At 36.8% G+C, this 27,305-nt stretch overlaps 1 protein-coding gene and 1 long non-coding RNA gene across 2 annotated transcripts; one reads left to right on the plus strand and one right to left on the minus strand.

The window, feature by feature from the left end:
- Positions 1-1,034: 1,034 nt before the first annotated feature.
- LOC107367477 (uncharacterized) lies at positions 1,035-24,665 on the minus strand. Its single transcript, XM_015935178.3, has one exon. It carries the CDS (start codon positions 24,547-24,549, stop codon positions 1,276-1,278), a length of 23,274 nt encoding a protein of 7,757 aa, XP_015790664.2. The 5' UTR covers positions 24,550-24,665; the 3' UTR covers positions 1,035-1,275.
- Positions 24,666-25,053: 388 nt separating this feature from the next.
- On the plus strand, positions 25,054-26,381 carry LOC112539439 (uncharacterized). The gene is made up of 3 exons (XR_003083276.2): positions 25,054-25,309; positions 25,390-25,657; positions 25,852-26,381. It is a non-coding gene; the product is annotated as an uncharacterized LOC112539439 (long non-coding RNA).
- Positions 26,382-27,305: the final 924 nt, after the last annotated feature.

A 27,305-nucleotide genomic window follows, 5' to 3' on the forward strand; every position in this document is an offset into this window, starting at 1 on the left:
TACAGGTTTTCAGTTAAAAAAACGTTAAGTGAAAAAGCTGTTATTTTCGCGATTAAATAGTGAATAAATTATGTCATTTACTCAGTTTTAACACTAAATTTCTTAATTTAGTTCAATCCGGGAATTGTTTTTCAGTAAGTGATTTTTTAAATTAAATTCTTAACATTCGTATATGTAAAGATATTTTTTTCTATGTTTTACTTTTGGTTTTCTCCTTTTCTCGTTACAGCCATCATTTCAATCAATTGACTGTGGAATCACAATTTTCTAATTATAGTGTGTGATTATATCATTATGCTGACTAAATATTATCAATTAAATTGCAACAATGACAACAATATTGTGATTGATTTACGCAATGCTGGATCACGAAGGCAATACAATTCAACTGGCAACTCCACTCAGCAAGCTTTTAAAGTTAACCTGGCAGACGATTTTAGCCTTTTCTTGCAAATTTGTATACATATTGATAATAAAAAAGGATTGGAAATAAAAGCAATAATGGTGGACAATAAACGGTAAAAAATGACTGTAAACCTCAAATATAAATACCAATTGGTTAAATTGAGTGGTGTTTCGTGTGGACTGACTTCATCGAGTTGAACAAAGCTATAAAAAAAACGGAAAACCAAAAAAAACGGTTATAAAAAACGTAATTGTTAAATGGTTCTTTTATATTGAAATCCGTCAATTGGTTGGACTCAAACTGAAGTGTGGATCTAAAAAAGAGACTAATAAATATTTATGGATCAATTTTGATTTTTACAACAAAATATGTCAATGGATGAGTAAAATATTTAAGATGAACAATAGCATAAGAACCAAATGCATGTTTTCCCAAAACCCAAACCACCAAATGACAAACCGCATCATTAAGGTAAGTTTTGTATTACTAAAGCACACCTTTGATTGTAACAAAAAGCGTTCACCGACTTCACATGAATTTCATGATTATCAATTCATAGTATTATATATTTTAAAATGTTCAACCAGATTCTAAAAGAAATTTTTGAATGCCATTAAATGAAAACCTGTTTGTTACAATTATTTTGAACATTTATTGCCATTTATTATTTTATTATGTTATGTTATCTATTAATTCAATGATTTTTTTCATTTTCATCACCTATTATAGCTAAAGATGCTTCATTATTGATTATAGTTATTTGGTAAAGTTTTTACATTGGAATGCGAGGAAATGCAGCTACAGAAATCAGTTCATGGGATCGGCTACTATATTTCCTTTCTCATATTTCATCTGAATCAAATTAGTCATTAACGTCCGAGTAAATCACTTGCGAAATTTTCCAGCGTTAAAATACCTTGTTCGGCTATATCTTCCATTGTTGGGATCAAACCTTTGGTGTTTGTTGGATCCATCAATATTGGATATTCAAATAATTGGGAATCCATGGATGATGAAGCTGCTGCTGCTGCTGCTGATGGATCATCTAAAGGCTTATATTGTTGACTTGATTGAAGAGCTTTAATCGCTGCCTGTTGCTGTGAATTCAAATTCCATTGTTTATTGGACTGGACATTTGCTGGATTGATTCCAACGGAAGGTGCATTAGTCTGTGGCATTGATGAAAGTCTGGATAAAGCTGAGATTAATTGTGAACTGTCGAGTTGTTGCTCTCCTTGAGAACCTATTTGACTTTTCAATTGTTTCTCGACATCACTTTGTTGTTTTATTTGTTGTAACAATCTTTTCAAATCAGCTGAGTTCATTTGATTATTAATTGTTGAAAGATGTTCGGCTTTTGATGCTAAACTAGTTGTGAATAAAGAAGTGATTAAAGATAACAGCTGAGGTGGTAATTCAGAAATGATGAATAGATTTTTAGAAAGCAATGATAGAAGAGAGCTTGTCGGGTGATCGTTCTGTTGCTGTTGCTGTAAAATTTCAATCAACAAAACTACAATTTGTTGCTCATCAGTTTGGTAATTTTGTGTAGAATCATAAGTTGAAGAAAACGAAGATGAAACTGGTGAAGCTCCTTGTGGACTTTTTGCCAACTGGGCTTGAATCAATGCAATCAAATATGCGACGATCTGTTGCTTGCTAAAGTAAACTTGTTCAGTATTCGTGGTTGACAATGAAATGGATGATGGAACAGACTCAGTTGATTGAGTTGATGAAGATGAGCTTATTGGTGACAAAAGTGTTGTACCTCGATTGATACCGAATTGACTTGCTAATGCGGCGCTTTCTTTTGAGCTATATTGGGTTTGCTGTATCAGTTTAAACAAATCTAATTGTTGCTGTTTTGAAAGTTGAATTTTATCGGCACTTGCAGTGGAAGAGGAAGATTCAGAAGATGAACTAGATGATGCTGAAGTGGATGCAGAAGTATCCTCGCTTATTATTGGATTTGTTGAGCCCTGTTTGTTCATTTGCATTAATTGCGAATCAGTTTTTTTATTTTGATTAAATTGATTTTTGTGTTCCATTTGTTTTTGATCTACACTAAACAACGGAATAGACGATGATGATGAACTTTGTGCAGATTCATTGATTGATCCAATGGCTTTTAATAGTTGACCAATTGATGCTCTTTCTCCTTGTGAATTTGTGTTCCATTGATTATTTTGTTGTTGCTGTTGAACCAGTTTCATCAAGTCATCTAGAGTCAGCTTTTGATTTGATGAATTTTTTTCATTCAATGTCGTTAAAGGAGTGAGAGAAGCAGATGAAGATGAAAGGCTACTTACATCTGCCAGTTTGCCAGTATCAAAGTCACTTGTTTGTTTTCCTGAAGTGCCTCGATCTTTTTGATTGTGTTGTGCATTCACTTCAACAGAAGACGTTGGATTAACTGACGATGTTGACGGCGTCAATCCTGAATTTGAAGTTGAAGAAGACGACGACGAAGATGCTGTAGTTAGTGAAGGCGATGTTTCTCCAGGTTTAGTTGGGTGTTTTACCTCTTGATTTGGACGGGTGTGGGTACTTAAGGAGCTCTGCTTACCCTGTTGATTAAACGAATGACTTGAAGCGGAGTTTTTCTGACTCAAGTCTTGCGTGCTTGCTTGATTAGATGGATTGATTTGCCCAGCATCAAAGGATGTTGTGGAAGAAGCAAGTCCAGAAGAAATGGCTGATGCAGGTGGAAGTAATGAATCTTTTGGTGATTGATTAGTGTTTATCATTGACACTTTAGTACTTTGATTGTCAACATTCTGATCTTTATGAGCTACAGATGATGAGGATGGCAATACAGATGAAATCTGAACCTGAGAGGGCTTATTAAGTAGAACATGATTTAGCGATTGTTGATTAGTCAACCCTACATTTTGCTGTTTGAGTTTATTCGTCTGTTGGTTTTGTTTAGGAGAAGCAAGAAGTGAAGAAGTCGAAGAAGAAGAGGAAGTTGATGATGCTGATGACGAGGGTGAAGGTCTGACCGAAGGAGTAGACATGGTCGATGTTGATTGTTTATTCCCAGTGTTACTAATTTGCTCGTTATTAGGCGATTCACCTCCCTGTCCATTAATAGTCCATTGATTATTTTTTTGCTTTAGTAGTTCAAGCAATTCAGTTGCAGTAAGCTGCCGTATTTGTTCAGTTGTTAGTGAAGATAAATCAGTTACCGAAGGGGAAGATTCTTGAGAAGATGCTTTCATTTTATCGATATTGCTAGCTTGTAGATTCTTTGGCTCGATATTTTTATTCTGAATTTGTTTGACTTGGTCAGTTGCAGTAGTTTGTTGTTGAGCAGAGAGTGAAGATGATGCAGAGGTTGGTCTAACAATGCTTTTTTGTTGGTCATTCATACCTTTATTTTGATGTTGTGAACCCAAGTCAACTATTGCAGAAGAAGAAGAATCAGAAGATGCTGAAGGGGAGACTAAGAGAGTGGAAGTTGATGATGCATCAGTGCTTATTGCTGTTGATTTCGTGTCCTTGCTTTGATCAGCATTATTTTTTTCACTTAATTTTGAAGTTTTGCCAAATTTATTATTCTGTTCTTTCAATAGTTTAATCAAGTCAGCTTGAGAAAGCTGCTGCATTTGTTCATTAGACAGAGATTTAGAATCCAAAGAAGCAGATGGAACTGCGATTTGGGTCTGTGAAGGCTGTGCTGATAAGCTGCTGGGGCCTGACTGTTGCATTATCACACCATCGTGCTGTTTTTTTAAATCACTAAGCGAGTCCACTGAAGAAGCCTGAGGAATCTGTCCAGCCAAAAGTGCAGATGCAGTAAAAGAAGACAATGTTGATGCCGATGAAGACGAACCAGTCTTTGAGCTCATATGATCACTATTTGTCATTTGCTTATTATTGAATGATTGCGCATTCAAATCAGACGAAATTTTTGATGTTGATGGCGAAGTCAACAGAGCTGAACTAGTTGATGTTGTTGGGGATGAGAATGAAGATGATACATCAGAGCTTATTGCTATTGGTTTCGTACCTTTATCATTGATTTGATCAGCTTTATTGGTTTCACTTCCCTCTGAAGTTTTAATCGACTGATTCTTTTGTTGTTTTAATAGTTTAACCAAATCTTCTGGAGTAAGCTGTTGGATTTGCTCTGCCGATAGAGAAGACAAATTAGTTGACAGAGATGATTCACTTCCCTGTGAATTACTGTCTCGTTGATTATTTTGTTGTTGTATTAGTTGAATCAATTCGGCTTCAGTAAGCTGGTTGATTTGTTCAGCAGAAAGAAAAGATAAAGCAGATAGAGCTGACGCTGAATCGAATGCAGAAGCGGAAGAAGAAGCTGCTGGAGATGCTGATGGTATTGATCCTGAAGGCTGCACTAACAACGTTGAAGTAGATGATGGTGAGGAAGAGAAGGAGGATGAGAATTGAGATGAGTGCGATGAAGATGATGGTCCACCGGAGCTGATTGTTAATGGTTTCGTATCCTTACCACTGATTTGATCAGCATTCTGTGTTATAATTCCACTTGAAGTTTTGTCTAATTGATTATTCGGTTGCTTCAACAGTTTAACCAAATCTTGTGGAGTAAGCTGTTGGATTTGCTCTGTCGTTAATGAAGACAAATCAGTCGACAGAGATGAAGAAGATAATGACGAAGGTGCGATCGAAGTCTGTGTAAGTTTGTCTAGTGGTGTAACAATACCTGATTTTTGGTTAGCTGTGCCTTTATTTTGATGCTGCAAATGCAAGTTTCCAGAGGAGGTCGGCTGTATCTTTTCCGATGACTGCAAAGACGAAGAGTCTGGATTAGAAGACGAAAAGGCTGACGCTGTATCAATTGTCGTTGTGGTTCCTAATAAAGATAAATCTTTTTCTGTGTTCACATGACCACTACTTGTTATTTGCTTATTAGTATTTGATTGAGACCTTAGAGGAGATTCAGACGAGGAAAGTTTTGTGGTTGACGGTAAAGTTAAGAAGGATGGAATGGACGTGGATGGTTTGCCAGTTGATGAAGGGAGTGAAGTTTTAGTGCTCATTGTTGGCTGTTTCTTACTTTGATCACCATTTAGTCCAATGTTAGATGCTAAACCTTCTTCTGAAGTTGTTTTCTCTTTATTGTTCTGCTTTTGTATTTGCTTAAGCAAGTCGATTGTAGTGAGTTTTTGGTTTTGTGCAGTCGCGATTGGAGATAGATCAGTTGAACTAGAGGACAAAGTTGATGGAACTGAAGTAGATATGATTGTAATCTGAGCAGGTTTATTCGATTGTCTAACAATATCTGACTGTTGATCAGTCGAATCGTAAGCATCAAGTTTTAGGCCTAGATCATTTGATTTTGAAAGTGGAAGAGTGACTGGGAAAGAGCCTGAATTAGAAGATGAAAGCACTGGTGCTGTTGCGATTGCAGTTCCTGTGGCGATCGCTGCGTTAGTTGCTGTTAGAGGTAAATCTATTTCTGAACTACTTGGTATTTGCTTTGAAAGTTTGGAAGGTAGAGTTAATACAGCTGAATCAGATGACGATGTGGATGAGGAATCTGTATCAGAACTTACTGTTGGCTTATTCTTACTCTTGTCACTGTTTTGTTGAATGTTAAGTGCGAAACTTTCTTCTGAAGTTGTTGGTAGAGTTAAAAGATATGGAGATGCTAATGAGGCTGAGGGTAAAGTCAATGGTAAAGTTAAGGTAGATGGTAAAACTGAGGATTGAGCTGAGTGAGGTGAAGATGAGGTTGATTCACCAGAGCTTATTGTTAGTGGTTTCGTATCCTTATCATTGATTTGATCAGCATTACTTGCTTCACTTTCTTTTGAAGTTTTGTCAAATTTATTATTCTGTTGTTTCAATGAAGCACTTGCGCTTATTGATGGCTGATTATCATTCTTGTTACTTATTTGTGCGATTTTAGGGGTGATACTCTCTTGTGAAGCTCCTTTCTCTTTATTTTTCTGTTGTATCACTTTGAGCGATTCTGTGCTAAGGGTTTTTTCAGTCGAAGATAAATCAGTTGAAGAAGATGAAGAGGAAGAAGGAGATGGAGATATTAGTGCGACTGGAATCTGAGCGGCTTTCTCTGATGGCCTAACCATATCTGATTGTTGATCAGTTGAATCTTCATTGTCATTTTGTGGACCTAGCTCATCCGATGAAGATGCCTGTAAAATTGGAAGTGAGACTGAGGAAGAATCAGAATCTGAACCAGAAGATGAGAGTGCTGATGTTGGTGACAATACTGCTGTTGCTATTGCAGTCGCTGGCACAGTAACTGATGAAGATAAATCTGTTTTTGAAATAACATCATTACTTGGTAATTGCTTTGTAAGTTTTGAAGTCGAAGGTAAAGTCAATAAAGCTAAATTAGATGATGAGCCTTGGTTAGTTAAGGTAGATATACTCAAATCAGGAGTAATAATTTGCGGATTCGAGATTGTACTATCCTGAGATGAAATAGATGAAGTCGAAGAGGGTGATGAATGGTTAATTGAAGTCTGAGAGGGCTTATTTAAAGGTAGAGGAAGGTTCGTTTTTTGTTGTATCAAATCATTATTTGGCTGTTGTGGAGACAAGTCAGTCGAAGAAGACGACTGTATATGTCCAGCCAATAGCATCGATGAAACAGGGGAAGATGAATCTGAAGATAATGATGGTATTGGAACTGCTGTTGCTTTCGCTGATAAAGGTGAGACTGTTGACGAACTAACATCAGAACTATTTGGTATTTGTTTTGAAGGTTTTGAGGTTAAAGTTGATAAAGCTAAATTAGATGAAGAAGCTGATGATGTGGATGATGATTCTGCATCAGAATTTATTGTTGGCGAATCACTGTTTTGTCTAATGTTAGGAACTAAAGTTTCTTGTGAAGTTGGCTTCTCTTTATTATTTTGGTTTTGCAAGAGTGCAATCAAGTCAGCCTTAGTAAGCTGTTGTATTTGTTCAGTCGAAAGCGATGATAAATCAGTTAAAGAAGTCATAGAAGATTTTGTTGTTGATGGATTGGAGATGGTATCATCTAATTTTTTTGCTAATCCTATTATGGGTTGTGAAGTTGTTGGTAAAGAGGACGAAGGTTTTGTAGGCGATGCACTAGTGTTTGATTTTTGCTCATTCTTGCTCTTTTCAGTGTCTTGTTCAACAGTAGAAGTTGAAGCTGGCGATTTTATTGGTGTCTTGAGGTCTTTAGCGTCAGGTTGAAGACTTGATGGCGAGTCACTTAGAGAAAGTGTTTTTTGTCGCTCGCTTTGCTTATTTTGTTCAGTTTGTGTTAGTTTCTCGGAATTTGTTTGAGTTTCCCTTTGATCGGCTGATTTTTCGTTCTTTACATTCAAATCCAAATTTTGATTAATAATTTGTTGATTAGAAATCACACTATTCTGAGATGAAGTTGATGGCGAAGTTGAAATAACTGGAGTAGATTCTGTTAAAGTGGATGGTGAAGATGAAGTTAGTGTGATAGTGTTTATAGTTTGTTGATTCTTATCCTTGTTACTGTTTTGTCCAAATTTAGGTGCTAGACTTTCATTTGTTTTTTCTTTATTATTCTGTTTTTGTATCAGTTTCAGCAGGTCAGCCGCGTTAAGTTTTTGGGTTTGTTCATTCGAAGATGAATCAGTTGATAAAGACGAAGAGGACGTCGAAGAAAATGGTGATAATGTTATTGAAGTCGGCACTGGTATCGTTGATGGCCTAGCAATATCTGGTTGTTGTTTAGTTGAATCTTGTTGTAGATCATCTTTTGCGGATGACTTTAAAAGTGGAAGATCGACTGAGGATGAGTCTGAATCAAGAGATGAGAGTGCCGATGCTGATAATAGTACAGTTGCTGCTGCATTTGCTGTGGCAGTTGCTAGTGGTAAATTAATTTCTGAGCTAACAGTAGTACTACTTGGTATCTGCTTCGAAAGTATTGAGGTTGAGGGCAAAGTTAAGACAGCTGCATTAACTGTTGGTGCTAAGAATGAGGATCTTGCATCGGTGCTTACAGTTGATTTACTGTTACCTTTATCGCTGCTTTGTGCAACTTTTGAGCTGAAATTTTGTGCTGAATTCGTTTTCTCCTTGTTATTCTGTTGTTTGATCACACTATCCTGAGATGAAGTAGATGAAGATAAAGATGAAGGCGGGATGGAAGTTTTTGAGAGTTTATTCAATGCAGAAATTAAAGATGAGTCTGAGGTTGAAGAAGTATCAGATGCAGATTCTGATTCTGTGACTGATAAAGGTACATCAGTTTTTCCGTTTATCAGAGGATTATCTGCTGTTGAGGACGGTGGACCTTGATTAGAAGATGAGAATGTTGTTAAAGGAAAAGCTGCTGAACTTATTGAGCTATCCGACTTAATCCCGTCATTAATTGACGTTAAAGATAGAACAGATTGAGGTGTTGATAGTTTCGAAGTTAATGGTGAAGTTGAAAGAACTGGATTTGCTGATGATAAAGAGAGCGGTGGAGATGGAGTTGGAGTAATAGTGTTTATTGTTGGCTGATTCACACTCTTGTCATTATTTTGTCCAATGATAGTTGCTGAACTTTCTTCTGAAGTTTTACCTTTATGATCCTGTGATTGTGTCAGCTTAAGCAAGTCGTCTGTGTTAGACTTTTTGGTTGTTTGCGTAGAAAGGGAAGATAAATCAGTTGGTGAAGACGAAGAGGTGATTGGAGTCTGTACAGGTCTCACCGATTGTCTAATAATATCTGATGGCTCTTCAGTTGATTCTTCCTCGTCTGTCTCATCATCTGAATCTGAATCAGCAGATGAGTGTGATGATGCTTTTGCGTTCACAGTCGCTGGCACAGTAGGTGATAAAGGTAAATCCTTTTCTAAATTCACACCAGAATTAATTGGGATTTTGCTCGATAGTTTTGAAGTCGAAGGTAAATTTGATAAAGCTAAATTAGATGACGAAGTTGATGATGTGGATGCGGATTCTGCATCAGAATTTATTGTTGCTGAATCACTGTTTTGTCTAATGTTAGGTACTAAAGTTTCTTGTGAAGTTGGTTTCTCCTTATTATTTTGGTTTTGTAAAAGTGCAATCAAGTCAGCCTTTGTAAGTTGTTGTATTTGTTCAGTTGAAAGAGTTGATAAATCAGTTAAAGAAGTCAAAGAAGACGTCGGTGATGGACTAGAGATCGCATCATTCGAAGATTCAACTGATATGCCATTAATGGGTTGAATAGGCGAACCTTTATTTTTATGTTGATCATCTGAACTGCCAGAAGACTTCGTAATCGGTTTAAAAGAAAGTGAAGGGGAAGGCGGAGCCGCGGAAGGAACAGTAGATGGACTAGAAGATGAGCCTGAAATTGAAGGTTGAACAATACCTGTTTGTTGCTTAGTTGGAGCTTTATTTTTTTGGTCACTTATTGGAATTGCAGTAATTAAAGATGACACTGAAGGTGAAGATGAATCAGAAGAAGATTTTATTGCTGTTGAAACAAGTGGAGTAGATGATGTTAAAGAGGACGATGGTGTTGTGGGTGATACACTGGTGCTTAATTTTTGCTGATTATCGCTCTTTTCAGTGACTTGTTCAGTAGCAGAAGGTGGAGATTTTATTGGTGTTTTAAGGTCTACTTTAGGGTGAGATTGGAGACTCGGTTGCGACCCCATTGGCGAAGGTGTTTTTTGTTCATTGCTTTGCTTATTTTCTTCAGTTTGTGTCATTTTTTCAAGATTTGTTTGAGTTTGATCGACTGATTCTTCATTCTTTACAGGTGAATTCAAGTTTTGATTAACAATTTGTTGATTTGAAATTATACTATCCTGAGATGAAGTAGACAAAGACAAAGATGAGGGTGTATTCAATGATCCAACGATTGCTTGTTGATTAACCAAACCATTATTTAAATTGACTGAAGAAGACGGCCGTATCTGTTTTGTGGATACTGGAATTGAAGCAGTAGAAGGTGTCGGTGTAACCAAAAGAGCTGGGTTCAATGATGCTGAAATTAGAGCTGATGCTTGATTCGTATCTTTTTCACTATTAGATGATTTACTTCGCTGTGAATTACTTTCCCGTTGGTTATTTTGTTGTTTTTGTATGAGCTCAATCAATTCAGCTTCAGTAAGCTGGTTTATTTGTTCAGAAGAAAGCAAAGATAGCGCTGAAGCTGAGGCTAATGCAGAAGTTGATAAAGAATCTGCTAATTCTGATTGTGTTGATGCTGCTGGTTGGACATGCAACGATGGAGTTGATGGTAATGTTGAGGATGAAGGTAAAACCGAGTGAGATGAAGACGACGGTGATGCACCAGAGCTTATTGTTAATGGTTTCGTATCCTTACCACTGATTTGATCAGCATTCTGTGGTATAACTCCACTTAAAGTTTTGTCTAATTGATTATTCGGTTGCTTTAGTAGTTTAACCAAATCTTCTGGAGTAAACTGTTGGATTTGCTCTGCCGTCAATGAAGACAAATCAGTTGAAAGAGATGAAGAAGATAATGCTGATGGTGCGATTAAAGTCTGTGGAGGTTTGTTGAGTGGTGTAACAATACTTCCAGATTTAAGATCAGTCGAATCTTGATTGTCATTTTGTAAACTAAGATCACCTAATGAGGATGACTGTAAAAGTGGAAGCAAGGCTGAGGATGAGTCTGAATCAGAAGATGAAAGTGCTGATGCTGTTGCTATTGCAGATCCTGCGCCGATTGCTAAGTCAGTTGCTGTTAAAGGTAAATCTTCTTCTGAACTCGCACCAGTACCAGTTGATAATTGCTTTGGATTCTTTGAAATCAATGGTAGAGTTGGATTAGATGGAGAAGCTGAGGATATCTGTGATGCATCAGAGCTTATTGATGAAGCCTGAGGAATCTGTCCAGCCATAAGTGCAGATGCTGCAGAATGAGACGATGTTGATGCCAACGAGCCAGTCTTTGAGCTTATACTATTACTATTGAGTAATTGCTTATTATTGATTGATTCTGAATTCAAATCAGACGAAATTTTTGATGTTGATGGCGAAGTCAAGAGAGCTGAAGTAGTTGATGTTGTTGGGGATGAGAATAAAGATGATGCATCAGAGCTTATTGCTATTGGTTTCGTACCTTTATCATTCATTAGATCAGCTTTATTTGTTTCACTTCCTTCTGAAGTTTTAATCGACTGATTATCTTGTTGTTTTAATAGTTTAATCAAATCTTCTGGAGTAAGCTGTTGGATTTGCTCTGTCGATAGAGAAGACAAATTAGTTGACAGAGATGATTCACTTCCCTGTGAATTACTGTCTCGTTGATTATTTTGTTGTTGTATTAGTTGAATCAATTCGGCTTCAGTAAGCTGGTTGATTTGTTCAGCAGAAAGAAAAGATAAAGCAGATAGAGCTGACGCTGAATCGAATGAAGAAGAAGAAGAATCTGGAGATGCTGATGGTGTTAATCCTGAAGGTTGTACCAACAACGATGAAGTAGATGGAAGTATGGATGAGGAGGATTGAGGTGAGTGAGATGTAGACGAGGGTGATGTACCAGAGCTTATTGCTAGTGGTTTCGTATCTTTTTCATTGATTTGATCAGCATTCTGTGTTTCTCTTCCTTCTGAAGTTTTGTCTAATTGATTATTCTGTTGCTTCAAAAGTTTATTCTGGTCTTGTGTGGAATGCTTTGGGATTTGTTTGCCCGATAGGGAAGGTAATGAAGAGGATTCTGATGCTGTATTGGTTGTAAATCCTAATTCAGATACTGATTGCAAATCAACTCCTGAGCTCACATGAGCACTACTTGGTATTTTATTAACATTAATTGTTTTAGAGTTCGAAACAGGTTCAGTTGATGGTAGAGTTAAAAGACTCGATGATGATAATGACCCTGATGCGGAGGATGGGTATTTAACATTAGGACTGACTGTTGGTTGATTCGGACTTTTGTCATGATTTCGTCCAATGATGGGTGCTAAACTTTCTTTTAAAGTTGTTTCATCCTTATGGTTTTGTGGTTGCGTGAGCTTAAGCGCGTTCTCTGAATTAGACTTTGCTGATTGAGGTAAAACTGTTTTCGAACTAACATCAGAACTATTTGGTATTTGCTTTGAAAGTTTTGAAGTCGCAGGTAAAAGTGATAAAGCTAAATTAGATGACGAAGCTGATGATGAGGATAAGGATTCTGCATCAGAACTTAATTTTGGTTTATTGCTGTTTTGTTCAATATTAGATACTAAACTTTCTTGTGAAGTTGGTTTCTCTTTATTATTTTGGTTTTGTAAAAGTGTAATCAAGTCACTTTTACTAAGCTTTTGTATTTGATCAGTTGAAAGCGATGATAAATCAATTAAAGAGGTTGAGGAAGAAGTTGTTGTGGGTAATGCACTACTTGATTTTTGCTGATTCTTGATATTTTCGTTTACTTGTTCAATTGGTGAAGATGTGAGTGTGAAGTGAGGCTGAAGACTTGTTTCGATCGGTGTGTCGGTTAGTGAAGGTGTTTTTTGTTCATTGCTATGCTTATTTTGTTCTGTTTGAGTTTTCCTTTGATTTGATTTCTCGTTCTTAACTGTTAAATTCAAGTTCTGATTTATGATTTGTTGATTTGACATCATGCTATCCTGAGATGAAGTAGACGAAGACAATGATGTTGATGAAGGCAAGATCGGAGTTTTTGTGAGTTTATTCAATGCAGAAATTGAAGATGAGTCTGAGGTTGAAGATGTATCAGATAAAGACTCTGATTCTATGGCTGATAAAGGCACATCAGTTTTTCCGTTTATTACGGGACTATTTGCTGTTGTAGACGGTGAACCTAAATTAGAAGATGATAATGATGCTAAAGGTAAAGCTGCTGAACTTATTAGACTGTCAGACTGGAGTTGCTCATTCATCGATGGTAAAGGTATAACAGATTGAGTTGTTAATAGTTTCGAAGTTGACGGTGATACAGAAGAAGGTGAAGATTGAGTTGCAGTAGCAGTGTTTATTGTTGGATGATTCTTATTTTTGTTGCCGTTTTGTCCGACGTTAGGTGCTAAACCCTCATTTGTTTTTTCTTTATTAGTCTGTTCTTGTACCAGTTTGATCAATTCGTCTGTGTTAAGCTTTTGTATTTGTTCATTCGAAGATAAATCAGTTGATAAAAACGAAGATGGTGAAGATGTTATTGAAGTTGGCAAAAGGATCGCTGATGGTCTAGCAATATTTGATTGTTTAGTTGAATCTGCATTCTCAAGTTGTAGATCATCTTTTGAAGATGACTTTAAAAGTGGAAGATTCACTGAGGACGAGTCTGAATCAAGAGACGAGAGTGCTGATGCTGTTAATAACGCAGTTTCTGCTGCGGTTGCTGTGGCAGTTGCTAGTGGTAAATCAATTTCTGAGTTCACAGTAGTACTGCTTGGTATCTGCTTCGAATGTATTGAAGTTGAGGGTAAAGTTAAGACATTAACTGTTGGTGCTGAGGACGAGGATCTTGCATCGGTGCTTACAGTTGATTTACTGTTACCTTCGTCGCTGCTTTGTGCAACTTTTGTGCTGAAATTTTCTGCTGAATTCGTTTTCTCCTTGTCATTCTGTTTGATCATTTGTAGTAATTCAGCCGGAGTGAGCTGTTGAATTTGTTCAGCAGAAAGCAATGATGAAACTGAACTTGGACCAGAAGTTTGTAAGGATTTATCAAATTTTTCACGATTGATCACTTCTTGGTCAGTTGTTTCTTTATTTTTTTGTTGAATCAGTTTGATTAGATCATTTGGAGTAAGTTGTTGGATTTGTTCAGCAGAAAGTAAAGATGAAACATAAGATGATGTTGATGATGAGTCTTTGTTGGATCCCATTTGATGGATGATTGACGACAATTCATCATTATTAGGTGACAATAAAGTTTTCGCTGCATTACCTGATGACAGTTTTGGAGCTGAAGATGACGAAAGCGAGTCACTGTTCATCCTTGGCGTACTTAAACCTTGTTTGGTCAAGTTTTGATTTGTAAATTGCATAGTTTGTCCTGAATTTGTAGACTTTTCATTGTTGCGTTGTTCTTGTGCAAGTGCAGTTAAAGCGTCTAAATCATGTTGCTCATTGGATTTCATTTGAAACTCATTACCAACTGTTTGAGAAGGCGAAAGACTTGTATTTTCACTCAATCGTGTTGTTTGTTGTTGTCCAGACTTGGTCAGATCAGTTGTCTCTGGTACTTCGATTTGTTTGTCTAACAGCAATGAAGAAGAAGATGGAGGGAAAGATGACGAACCCGCGTCAATTATTGGATTATTCAGATTGAAATTTTTATCTGTTCGACCCATTGATGGGGTTTTTACTTGTGAATCTGCAGTCCATTTATTGTTTTGTTCATTCTGTATAATCTGAAATTGTTTATTCACATCTAACTGTGATTGAAGAGCGCTATTTGATGCCGAAGAAGAAGTTAGTGAATCTGTATTCAAGCCCAGTCCTGTAAATAATCCATTCGATACGCCATTTAATGTTGATTTTCTTGTAAGAGTTTCATCTCCCCTTTGCTCGTTGATCTGTGATTCTGGTTGATTAGACTGCAATAAAGATGTTGAACTTTCACTAGGTTGGGTTTGCTGATTACTCTGTTGGTGAATGGCTGGAGGTGAATCTAAGGAAGAAGTCGTCGATATTGATTCAGAAGGTGCGGATGCAGACGAGGATGAAGTTGATGTGGATGCTAATGTTTTTGAAGCATCAATTGGTACTTTGCTGCTTTGAATTATTGATGTTGGTCTATTTGTCGCGCCTTTATTCGTTTGGCTTTCTGTTGGATGAATATTTTGATTTTTTCCATGTTGCTGATGTTTCAGCCTAGTTGATCCGATTGATGGTTGTCTATTAGATGAATGAAGGTGACCAGAATTTGTTGATAAAGAAAATGGCAGCGATACCAATGAATGAGGGGTTGATTTGGAATGAGATGTATCTACTCTGGAAGGTATTTTTTGTTGACTTTTTTGACTATTGTGCTTTGCTATTGGTTTCTCGGAATTTGTTTCAACTTGTTGATGATCGGACGATTTGTCACTGTTGATGCCTAACGAATGAGATGGAGAAAGTTGTGAGAGTAAGTTTGATTGTGTTGAGGTTGAAGATGTTTGGTCACTTAAAGTGGGTTTATTCAAATTAGGAGTAATAATTTGTGCGTTTGAGGTCATACTATCTTGGGATGGAATAGGTGAAGGCGAAATAGGTGATGGATGTGCAATTGAAGTCTGAGAGGACTTATTTAAAGGTCCAGAAAGGTTGCTTTTTTGTTTAGTCGAATCATTATTTTGTTGCTGTGAATGCAAATTAGACGATTGTATCTGTGCAGCCGATAGCAAAGATGAAGCAGAAAATGAAAGTGCTGGTGCTGTTGCGATTGCAGTTCCTGTGGCGATCGCTGTGTCAGTTGCTGGTAGAGTTAAATCTATTTCTGAACTACTTGGTATTTGCTTTGAAAGTTTGGAAGGTAGAGTTAATCCAGCTGAATCAGATGACGATGTGGATGAGGAATCTGTATCAGAACTCACTGTTGGCTTATTCTTACTCTTGTCACTGTTTTGTTCAATGTTAGGTGTGAAACTCTCTGAAGTTGTTGGTAGAGTTAAAAGATTCGGAGATGCTAATGAGGCTGAGGGTGAGGTTGGTGATTCAACATTAGGACTCACTGTTGGTTGATTCGCACTACTCTGTCCAATAATAGGGGCTAAAGTTTTTTGTGAAGTTGTTTTCGTTTCACTATTCTGTTGCTGTATCGGTTGAAGCAAGTCAGCCGTGTTTAGCTTTTGGATTTGTTCAGTAGAAAGTGAATCAGTTGGTGAAGACGAAGAGGTGATTGGAGTCTGTACAGGTCTCACCGATTGTCTAATAATATCTGATGTTTCTTCAGTTGATTCTTGGTCATCTGTCTCATCTGAATCAGAAAGGGGCGTTAATGCAGCTGCTGTTGCTATTGCAGTCGCTGAATCGCTGTTTTGTCCAACATTAGGTACTAAACTTTCTTGTGAAGTTGGTTTCTCTTTATTATTTTGGTTTTGTAAAAGTGTAATCAAGTCAGCCTTAGTAAGCTGTTGTATTTGTTCAGTTGAAAGCGATGATAAATCAGTTGCAGAAGTCAAAGAAGACGTCAATGATGGACTAGAGATCGCATCATTCGAGGATTTAACTGATATTCCATTAATGGGTATTCGAATAGGCGAAGTTGCTGTTGAAACAAGTGGAGTAGATGATGTCAAAGAGGACGACGGTGTTGTGGGTGATGCACTAGTGTTTAATTTTTGCTGATTATTGCTCTTTTCAGTGACTTGTTCAGTAGCAGAAGGTGGAGATTGTAGACCTGATTGCGATCCCATTGGCGAAGGTGTTTTTTGTTTATTGCTTTGCTTATTTTGTTCTGTTTGAGTTTGTCTTTGATTCGATTTGTCGTTCTTAACTGGTAAACCCAAGTTCTGATTTGAAATTATACCTGACGAAGACAAAGATGTTGATGAAGGAAAGATCGGAGTTTGTGAGGGTTTATTCGTTAATCCAACAATGGCTTGTTGATTGGTTAAGCCATTATTTCGATTCTGTAAAACACTATTTACGTTGACTGAAGAAGTCGGCTGTATCTGACCAGTGGATACTGGAGATGGGGTAACAGAAAAAGGGCCCGATTGTTCTAATGTTGATGCTGCTGTTGATGTAAATAAAAGACCAGAATTCGCTTCAATACTTTCTGCTCCATGATTCTTAGCTTTCTCATTGATCTTCTCACCATTAGAGAAATTATTAATACTTCCCTGCGCAATATCGTCTCGTTGATTATTTTGTTGCTGTATTAGTTGAATCAATTCAGCGGCAGTAAGCTGGTTTATTTGTTCAGTAGAGAGCAAGGATAGCGCTGAAGCTGAAGCTAATGCAGAAGTCGATAAAGAATTTGCTAATTCTGACTGTATTGATGCTGCTGGTTGGACATGCAACGATGGAGTTGATGGTAATGTTGGGGATGAAGGTAAAGCTGAGTGAGATGAAGACGACGGTGATGTACCAGAGCCGATTGTTAATGGTTTCGTATTCTTACCACTGATTTGATCAGCATTCTCTGTTATAATTCCTTTCAGAGTTTTGTCTAATTGATTATTCGGTTTCTTTAACAGTTTGATCAAATCTTCTGGAGTAAGCTGTTGGATTTGCTCTGCCGTTAATGAAGACAAATCAGTTGATAGAGAGGACGAAGATAATGCTGAAGGTACGATTAAAGTCTGTGTAGGTTTGTTGAGCGGTTTAACAATACTTCCAGATTTAAGATCAGTTGAATCTTGATTGTCATTTTGTAAACTAAGATCACCTAATGAGGGTGACTGTAAAAGTGGAAGCAAGACCGAGGAAGAGTCTGAATCAGAAGATGAAAGTGCGGATGCTGTTGCTATTGCAGTTCCTGCGCCGATTGCTAAGTCAGTTGCTGTTAAAGGCAAATCTTCTTCTGAGCTCACACCAGTACCAGTTGGTATTTGCTTTGAAAGTTTAGATGTCAGAGCTGGATTAGATGGTGAAACTGAAGATGTCTGTGCTGTATGCGTGCTAAATGTTGGTTTCTTATTTTTACTACTAAGGTCATTATTTTGTGATTCACTTTCTTCTAAAGTCTTATCCAATTGATCATTCTGTTGTTTCAATAGTTTATTCAAATCTTCTGAAGGCAGCTTTTGGACTTGTTCAGCCGATAGTGAAGGTAAACCAGTTGTAGAAGACGAAATGATCGTAGAAGGAGAAGGAGAATATGAAGATGCAGTGGATGTCGGCGAGGGTTTCTTTGATGGTGGCTGATGAACATTGCCTAGTTTTTCATCAGTTGTGACTTTATTTCGATGCTTTGAAGCACCAGAAAGCAACGATAAAGAGTCTGAATCAGTAGATGATAATCCTGCTGCGATTGCGGTTGCTGATAGAGGTGAATACGTTTCTAGACTCATATCAATAATACTCGGCATTTGTCTATTATCATCTGGCTTAGATTTTGATGAGACAGAGCTACCAACGCTTAACGATGGTTGATTGTTACTTATTTGCGCAGTTTTAGGCGCGATAATCACTCGTGAAGCTCCTTTCTCTTTATTTTTCTGTTGTTGCATCACTTTGAGCAATTCTGTGCTAAGGGTTTGTCCAGTTGAGGACGAAGACGAATCAGTTGAAGAAGACGAAGAGGAAGAAAGAGCTGGAGTTGGTAATGCGCTTAAAGTTTGAACGACTTTTTTGGGTGATCTAACGGCATCTGATTTCTGATCAGTCGAATCTTCATCGTCAAGTAGTGAACCTAATCCATCTAATGAGAATGACTGTAAAAGAGTAGAAATATCTGAGGAAGAATCAGAGTCTGCATCAGAAGATGAGAGTGCGGATGCTGATGCTAGTGCTGTTCCTGTTGTGATTGCAGTTCCTGCAGCGGCTGCTATTGCAGTTGCTGATAGAGGTAAATCAGCTTCTAAACTAGCACCCGAACTAATTGTTGTTTGTTTTGGAAGTTTAGTATTTGGTTGTGTAGTCAAGGAATCTAAAATAGCTGATGAAGCTAAGGATGAGGACTTTGCATTCGTGCTGGGTGATGCAGTAAGCGACTTGATTTGTTCATCAGAAAGCCATGATGAGGCTGTTAGCATCGAACCCGCTTCTGAGTTGATTTGAGCCGCACTTGATTTGTGTTTATTATTGTTTGACTCAGAATTGGAAGTTGGGGGTGAAGTTGAATGGGTTGAGCTAGATGATGAGGGTGCTGTTGGTCTATTCTTGCTCCTGTCACTGCTTTGTTCAATGATAGGTGCTGAACTTTCTTGTGAAGTTGGTTTCTCTTTATTATTTTGGTTTTGTAAAAGTGTAATCAAGTCGGCCTTAGTAAGCTGTTGTATTTGACCAGTTGAAAGCGATGATAAATCAGTTAAAGAAGTCAAGGAAGATGTTGTTGATGATGGATTAGAGATCAAGGGTTTAACTGATAGTCCATTAATGGGTGCTATTTGACTAGGCGGACCTTTATTTTGATGTTGTGAATGATCATCCGAATTGGCAGAAGACTCCGGAATCGATTTAAAGCCAATTGAAGGTGAAGGTGAAGTTTTGGAAGGAGCAGTAGAAGGACTAGAAGATGAAGTTGTAGGTTGAATACCTGATTGTTTATTAGTTGGAGCTTTATTTTTTTGGTCACTTATTGGAATTGCAGTAATTAAAGATGACACTGAAGGTGAAGACGAATCAGATGAAGATTCTATTGCTGTTGAAACAAGTGGAGTAGATGATGTTAAAGAGGACGACGGTGTTGTGGGTGATGCACTGGTGCTTAATTTTTGCTGATTATTGCTCTTTCCAGTGACTCGTTCAGCAGCAGAAGGTGGAGATTGTATTGGTGTTTTAAGGTATACTTTAAAGTGAGATTGTAGACTTGGGTGCGATTCCATTGACGAAGGTGTTTTTTGTTCATTTCTTTGCTTATTTTGTTCAGTTTGTGTAAGTTTCTCAGAATTTGGTTGCCTTCGTTCGACTGATTCTTTATTCTTTACAGGTAAATTCAAGTTTTGATTAATTATTTGTTGGTTTGAAATTATACTATCTTGAGATGAAGTAGATTTGGACAAAGATGAAGGCAAAATCGGAGTTTGTGAGGGTTTACTCAATGATCCAACGATGGCTGCTTGTTGATTAGTTAAACCATTGTTTTGATTTTGTAAAACTCTATTCACGTTGACTGAGGAAGTTGGCTGTATTTGACCAGTGGAAACGCGAGATGAAGCTGAGTGTTCTGATGCTGGTTGGGTTGTTGGTGTTGGTTTAACTGAAAGAGCAGAATTTGCTTGCGCTTGCATACTTTTTATTTCTTGATTCTTACCTTTATCATTGATCTTTTCACCATTAGAGGAACTACTTTTCTGCGAAATATTGGCCCGTTGGTTATTTTGTTGTTGTTGTATACGCGCCATCAATTCAGCTTCAGTAAGCTGGTTTATTTGTTCAGCAGAGAGCCAAGATAGCACTGAAGCTGAGGCTAATGCAGAAGTCGTTAAAGAATCTGTTAATTCTGGTTGTATTGATGCTGCTGGTTGGACATGCAGCGATGGAGTAGATGGTGATGTGGAGGATGCAGGTAAAACCGAGTGAGATGGAGACGACGATGATCTTCCAGAGCTGACTGCTAATGGTTTCGTATCCTTACCACTGATTTGATCAGCATTCTGTGGTATAACTCCACTTAAAGTTTTGTCTAATTGATTATTCGGTTGCTTTAACAGTTTAACCAAATCTTCTGGAGTAAGCTGTTGGATTTGCTCTGCCGTTAATGAAGACAAATCAGTTGACAGAGATGAAGAAGATAATGCTGCTGGTGTGATTAAAGTCTGTGTAGGTTTTTTGAGTGGCGTAACAATACTTCCAGATTTTAGATCAGTTGAATCTTGATTGTCATTTTGTAAACTAAGATAACCTAATGAGGATGAATGTAAAAGTGGAAGCAAGACTGAGGAAGAGTCTGAATCAGAAGATGAAAGTGCGGATGCTGTTGCTATTGCAGATCCTGCGCCGATCGCTGCGTTAGTTGCTACCAAAGGTAAATTTTCTCCTGAACTCACATCAGTACCAGTTGGCAATTGTTTTGAAAGTTTAGTATTTGGTGGTGTAGTCAAAGAATCTAAATTAGCTGATGAAACTAAGGATGAGGACTTTGCTTTCGGGCTGGGTGATGCAGTAAGCGACTTGATTTGTTGATCAGAAAGCGATGATGAGGCTGTTAGCATCGAACCCGCTTCTGAGTATATTTGAGCCGCACTTAATTTGTGTTTATTATTGTTTGACTCAGAATTCAAAGTTGATGGAGACGTTGAATGGGCTGAGCTAGATGATGAGGGTGAAGGCTTAGTGTTTGCTGTAGGTCTATTCTTACTCTTGTCACTGTTTTGTCCAATGATAGGTGCTGAACTTTCTTCTGAGGTTGTTTTATCTTTACGATTTTGTGGATGTGTCAACTTAAGCAAGTCTTCTGTGTTAATTTTTTGTATTCGGGCAGTGGAAAGGGAAGATAAATCCGTTGGTGAAGACGGTTGGATCGGAGTCTGCACAGGTCTCACTGATTGCTTAACTATTTCTGATGACTCTTCAGTTGATTCTTCGTCTTCTGTTTCATCATCATCATCATCATCGTCATCGTCGTCGTCATTTAAATCAGAAAGGGACGATAATGCAGCTGCTATTGCGGCTTCTGAAGCAGTTACTGATAGAGGTAAATGTGTTCCTGAACTCTCAGCAGAGCTACTTGACATTTGTTTTGAAAGTTTTGTTGTTGATGGTAAAGTTAAGAAAGCTGAATTAGATGATGAAACTGATGATGATTCTGTATCAGAACTAACTGTTGGCTTGCCACTGTTTTGTCTAATATTAGGCACTAAACTTTCGTGTGAAGTTGGTTTCTCTTTATTATTTTGGTTTTGTAAAAGTCCAATAAAGTCAGCTTTAGTGAGCTGCTGTATTTGATCAGTTGAGAGCGATGATAAATCAGTTAAAGCAGTCAAGGAAGATGTTGTTGTGGGTAATGTACTACTTGATTTTTGCTGATTCTTGATATTTTCGGTCACTTGTTCAATTGGTAAAGATTGTATTGGTGTCTTGAGGTCTGATTTAGAGTGAAGTTGAAGACTTGGCTGTGAATCAATTATTGAAGGTGTTTTTTGTTTATTGTATTGCTTATTTTGATCCGTTTGAATTTGCCTATGATCAGTCGACTTTTCGTTCTTTACAGGTAAATTTTGATTAATAATTTGTTGATTTGAAATCACGCTATCCTGAGATGAAGTAGACGAAGACAATGATTTTGATGAAGGTAAGATCGGAGTTTGTGAGAGTTTATTCAATGCAGAAATCAAAGATGATCCTGAGGTTGAGGACGAATCAGATGAAGATTCTGATTCTGTGGCTGATAAAGGCACATTAGTTTTTCCATTTATTAGAGGACTATTTGCTGTTGTGATCGGCGAACCTAGATTAGAAGATGATAATGCTGCTAAAGACAAAGCTGCTGAATTTATTAGACTGTCCGACTGAAGCTTGGCATTTATTGATGATAAAGGTAGAACAGTTTGAGATGTTGAAAGTTTCGAAGTTGATGGTGAAGTTGAAACAACTGAAGTAGATGCTGATAAAGAGGATGGTGAAGATGAAGTTGGTTTATTGGTGTTTATTGGTGGTTGATGCTTACTCTTGTCACTGTTTTGTCCAATTTTTGTTGCTAAATCTTCATTTGAATTTGTTTTCTCTTCATTATTCTCTTGCTGTATCAGTTTAAGTAAGTCGAATGTGTTAAGCTTTTGGATTTGTTCAGTTGAGAGGGAAGATGAATCTGTTGAAGAAGACGAAGATGAAGATGGAATTGAAGTTTGAGAGGATTTTTGTGATTGATCTTTGTTGCTTTTCTGTTGATCAGTTAACTTTTGATTTTGTTGTCTTTGTATAATTGTAGCTAAATCGGCTAAATTTTGTTGTTCATTGGACTGTATTTGAAAAGCACTATTGAATATCGGAGTAAAAGAAGATGAAAAAGACGAAAATAAAGTATCATGTTCAGTGTTTTTTACAGGTTTCGTCACTGATCCATGATTATTAATCCTGGCACTTGTTCCTGTTTGTCCACTTTTACTATTTTGACTGTGAATACTTGCACTACCGGATCGCTCTGGTCGACCTGAAGAATGCTTTGAAGTTGAGGGAAATGTTAATAAAGGTATTGTTACAGAAGATTTCACAGGTTTGGTTTGCTCGTTGGTTTTTTGTTCAACTTGTGCTGGTATATTCAACGCACCTTTGTTGCCTCGGTCAACTATCGAATTCCTATTTTGGTTGTCGCTTTCCTGCTGGAAAAAAGAGTTTAAATCAACTGCAGGGTGCTTCTCATGAGATTTACTTATGTGTCCAAGATTATTCACTTTTGGCACACTTGACGAACTTGATGAACTCAATGAAACCGAAGAGGATAGTGATTGTAACAACTGAGGTGTTAGTCCAGAAGATGATAAGAGTTGTTCATAAGGTGACTGGGATTCGATTTTTTCGATGTTTTGCTGTTGATGGCTTTGTTTTTGTTGCAGCGATTTGATCAAATCTGCTGTTGATTGTAATTGATTTATTTGATTAATTGACTTAACATTTGAAGTTGCAGAAGCAGAATCAGAGGAAGAAGAATCATCAGAGAAAATGGAAGTTAAAGAATCCTTCTCAACTCCTTGGCCATTTTTTGGACCTTCACCAGTTAGCAGTTGATCGAAGCTAAAAGGCGATGATGCGACCGATGAAGAAATGCTATCTTGTAAAAATTTCCCAGAGTTTTGTAGTTGTTGCCGAGCCTTAATCGTATCATCTTTAGGTAATTTTTGTTGCGGACTGTGTCCCAAAGAAAGAGAAGAACCAGGAAAAGAAGACGCAGAATTAAATGAAGACGAGGAGGATAACGAAGATGCCCCTGAATTCACTTTTGGTACTTTGGTGCCTTGTTTTGGGCCTGTAAGCTGTGTCGGTAAATTTTGTCCCCATTGACTTTGATGTTGCTGTATCAGCCCAAGCAAATCATCTGCATCATCTTGTGCATCAGTTGCTGATACCAATCCAGAAAAAAGTAAAGGGAACTCTGAAAACGAAGTCGATTCAGTGGATGAAGACGATGTTGATTCAGATGAAGATTTCAAAGTTTCTAAAGGCGTTGATAATTGTTTCCCTTGACTGGACTGTTTTGGTGCAACTGATGTACCCTTATTGACTGTCTGACCATGACTATTTACATTGACTTTCGTAGGTTGCTCTTGAAAAAAGTCAAACAAACCAGGTGCAAAGAGTTGTCGATTAGTCGCATGAGTTTGTCCACCATTTACTTTTGATGAACTCGAAGATGCACCTGAAGACGAACTAGAAGCCGAAGTAGATGCTAAGTTGTTAACCTTTGGATTAACCAGTAAACCATTTGAATTGTCACCCAAATGAGATTGACTGGTTTGACCTGGCGCTTTAAAGGTTAACTCAAATGGATTAAACAATAAATTTTGATTCCAAGTCTGTTGATTGTTTGAGCTTTCCTGTTGGTTAAACAAATTATTGAATGAAAAGACATTTGATGACGAAGAGTGTCCATGTTTTACTTTTGGTTGTTGTTGACAATTTGGTGAAGCTTGGTTGATAAGACAAGTAACCAAGAAAAGAGGAAAAATCACAATTTTGTAGTTCATTTTGACTGTTAATCAGGCAAACATGAATTAACATGGATATCTTTTAACTACAACTGGCCAGTTATTTAACTATTCATTTGGTAAATTAACTGGTTCAATTTGTTTCATCAATTAAACTAAATGAAGGCAACTTTTTACCCACAGAGAACCATTCATCAATAAAGTGACTGACATTTTTCAAATAAACCATTGATTTTCACCAACACTAATTTCATCTGTAAAATGCTCATCAACCGGTTAATTTTGTAAACCCAAGTTAACCTTTAATCAGACCTTAGAGTCAACCTTTTTAATCAACAGTAAAACCTTTGATTGAATTAAATTAAATACAATTACAATGCAAACAGAAACAAGACTGAAGGATTTATTTTAACTCTGCATTTCTAACCATTTAAAACATATCTTGTTGGTTAACTACGGTTATTTAAAATGCCATAAATCTTGATTTTAAAACAATGCTACTCTCAATAAATCAGTTGAATGTTAACTGATTCTGATAGATAAAAGGTTCATGTTTACTAGTTTGCAATTAGTCGATGGTTGGATCAAAAGGTCGATTCATCTTTGAATGTTTCACATGAATTTGATGAAAGCATGTAAAATGGAAAAGTTAACGGCTTTTCACTTTCACCATTCATTTCCAGTTCAATCAATAAATCATGTTCAGGATTGCAAGGCAAAACAAATGAACCTTCAATGGGTCATTTTTAATGTGCTACAACAAAAATAATTGAATTGTACATCAACTCAATCAACTTGGGTAAGTTAACACCAAAAATGGTAACTGATTGATGAATAATTTTCATTTTCACCTCTTTTTCATCTCTTTCCATGATTAAGGTTATCTTGATTGGTAAACAATTGGACATGAAAATAGCTGACCAGATTGACCCTGTTCAAAATACCTTGAAATACAAAGAGGCAAAAAGTGATTCAAATGTTTACCAGCCAACCATCCATAAATGATCAACTCATTTGTTTAAATCACAATTTCATCTGATCACAAAAAATTGCTTTTTCAATTTTAAATCATCAAAATGTTCAAATCTGTCACAATAGTTGGATGGTGAAACAAAATGAAATGAAAAGCTGATCGTCTAATAACCAGGTAAGCTAAATGATATGAGTTATGAAAAGGTGTTACATGCAATAAAATAATGTTACATTTTGTGTGTTTCGTGTGAAGTTGGTTTATTACATTGAAAATGGTTTTAATCATACAATCGGCAGCTTTCGTTAAAAACTGGCCTCACAAATGTAATTTGTTTCCTTCATTAATTCACTTTTTTCTCATTCTTGCAGGTTTGTCTGGCCAATTTACATCATTTTGATCATCTCTTTACCGTTAGTCTCACCTCAAGCTACCAAGAATAACTCGACTGATGTAATTGTGAACAGTTAAACTTACATTTTAAAAGCTTATGGTTTAGTCAACTCATAATAATCTGGAACGATTGCGATGTCTGGCATTCAAAGCTTAAAGATTCAGAATCCATTTTTAACTCTTTCAGTCTAATGTCTTTTGAATGGGACAGATTTACATCTGGTTGTTGGACAATAGAGACAATTATTAAACTGAAGGTTGATTTTGTTTGGGTCAATGTTGAAGGAATCACATTGAGCTTTAAAACGAAATACTTTTCATGAAGAGTTTAATCAATAATACCTTTCAAGTCTAATCCTTTTTCATTTTACCTTTGAAATTATTAGTCAATCAGATTTATTAATTAGCTTTCTGTTTAACTTGTAAAGATCATTTCAATTGGTCAGGCAATTTAGAGGTAAAAAAGGATCGGATTCAAGATCACTGAATAAAAAAACAATGGACAACAATAAGATAAATTTGGTCAACCAGTTTATTGGTTATTATTTTTTTAGACATTTATTTTTCCTTTATTGAGTTAATAATCAAGTTTAATTTTCACCATTTAATCTAATTTTCTTCTTATTCAGGTTTCTAATTCAAACTAGCCAGGCAATACTTTGACCATGAAAATGTCAATTGAACAAGAGCAAACAAAACAAGCAAAAAGATCAAGTCAATCACAATTAAGCTGAACGATTAAAATTAGCTGACTGAAACGGAAAGAAAGGAAAGGAAAGGGAAAAAAGTGGTTTCCAATGAAACACCTAAATCACAACTAGTCAATCCTTTAAAACTGACCTTTACACCATTTGTATGGAAATGATTTATTAAGCCTTTTACCGGTTAATTGTAAACCCAAAAAATTCAATTTCATCTCGGGAAGGAAACTCAATGCTATTTTTTTATTACCTCATAAGACACACATTGGTACTTGTGGACAGTTGATGTGCTAATTTACTGGTTAATAACCAAATGATCAACAAACCGTTCAATGTGACGGAAGGTTGAGTAAGAGCTTGAAATTGTTCAAAGCTGGTCACTCAAATTGCCCAGCACCGATGGGAATCTTAAGGCCGGCTTAAAGAGGATAAATTGCAGTGGAAAAATGATTTCACCTTACAATTGCTGTTTAGCTAATTCACCTTAATACCTTAATAAACAATGATTGTTATCATGATAATAATTGTTTTCATATAATAGTATATTTTGTTTCCCATTAACTCCGATTATTGATGTACAATCATGGAAACCTGGTCAAATTTAATCATGATTATGAGCATGATTATCATTATTAAAGTAAATGTTTTAAGGTAAATAAATTGAGATGGATTTACTGGCAAAGTTGATGATTGAAGATCAACCTGTCAACTATTGCAATCAAATCTTCTCA

The sequence above is a fragment of the Tetranychus urticae genome, chromosome 2 (genome assembly GCF_039701765.1).
Source record: "Tetranychus urticae isolate SD_2017Ah chromosome 2, NJAU_TeUrti_SD_1.0, whole genome shotgun sequence".
Lineage (NCBI taxonomy): Eukaryota > Metazoa > Arthropoda > Arachnida > Trombidiformes > Tetranychidae > Tetranychus > Tetranychus urticae.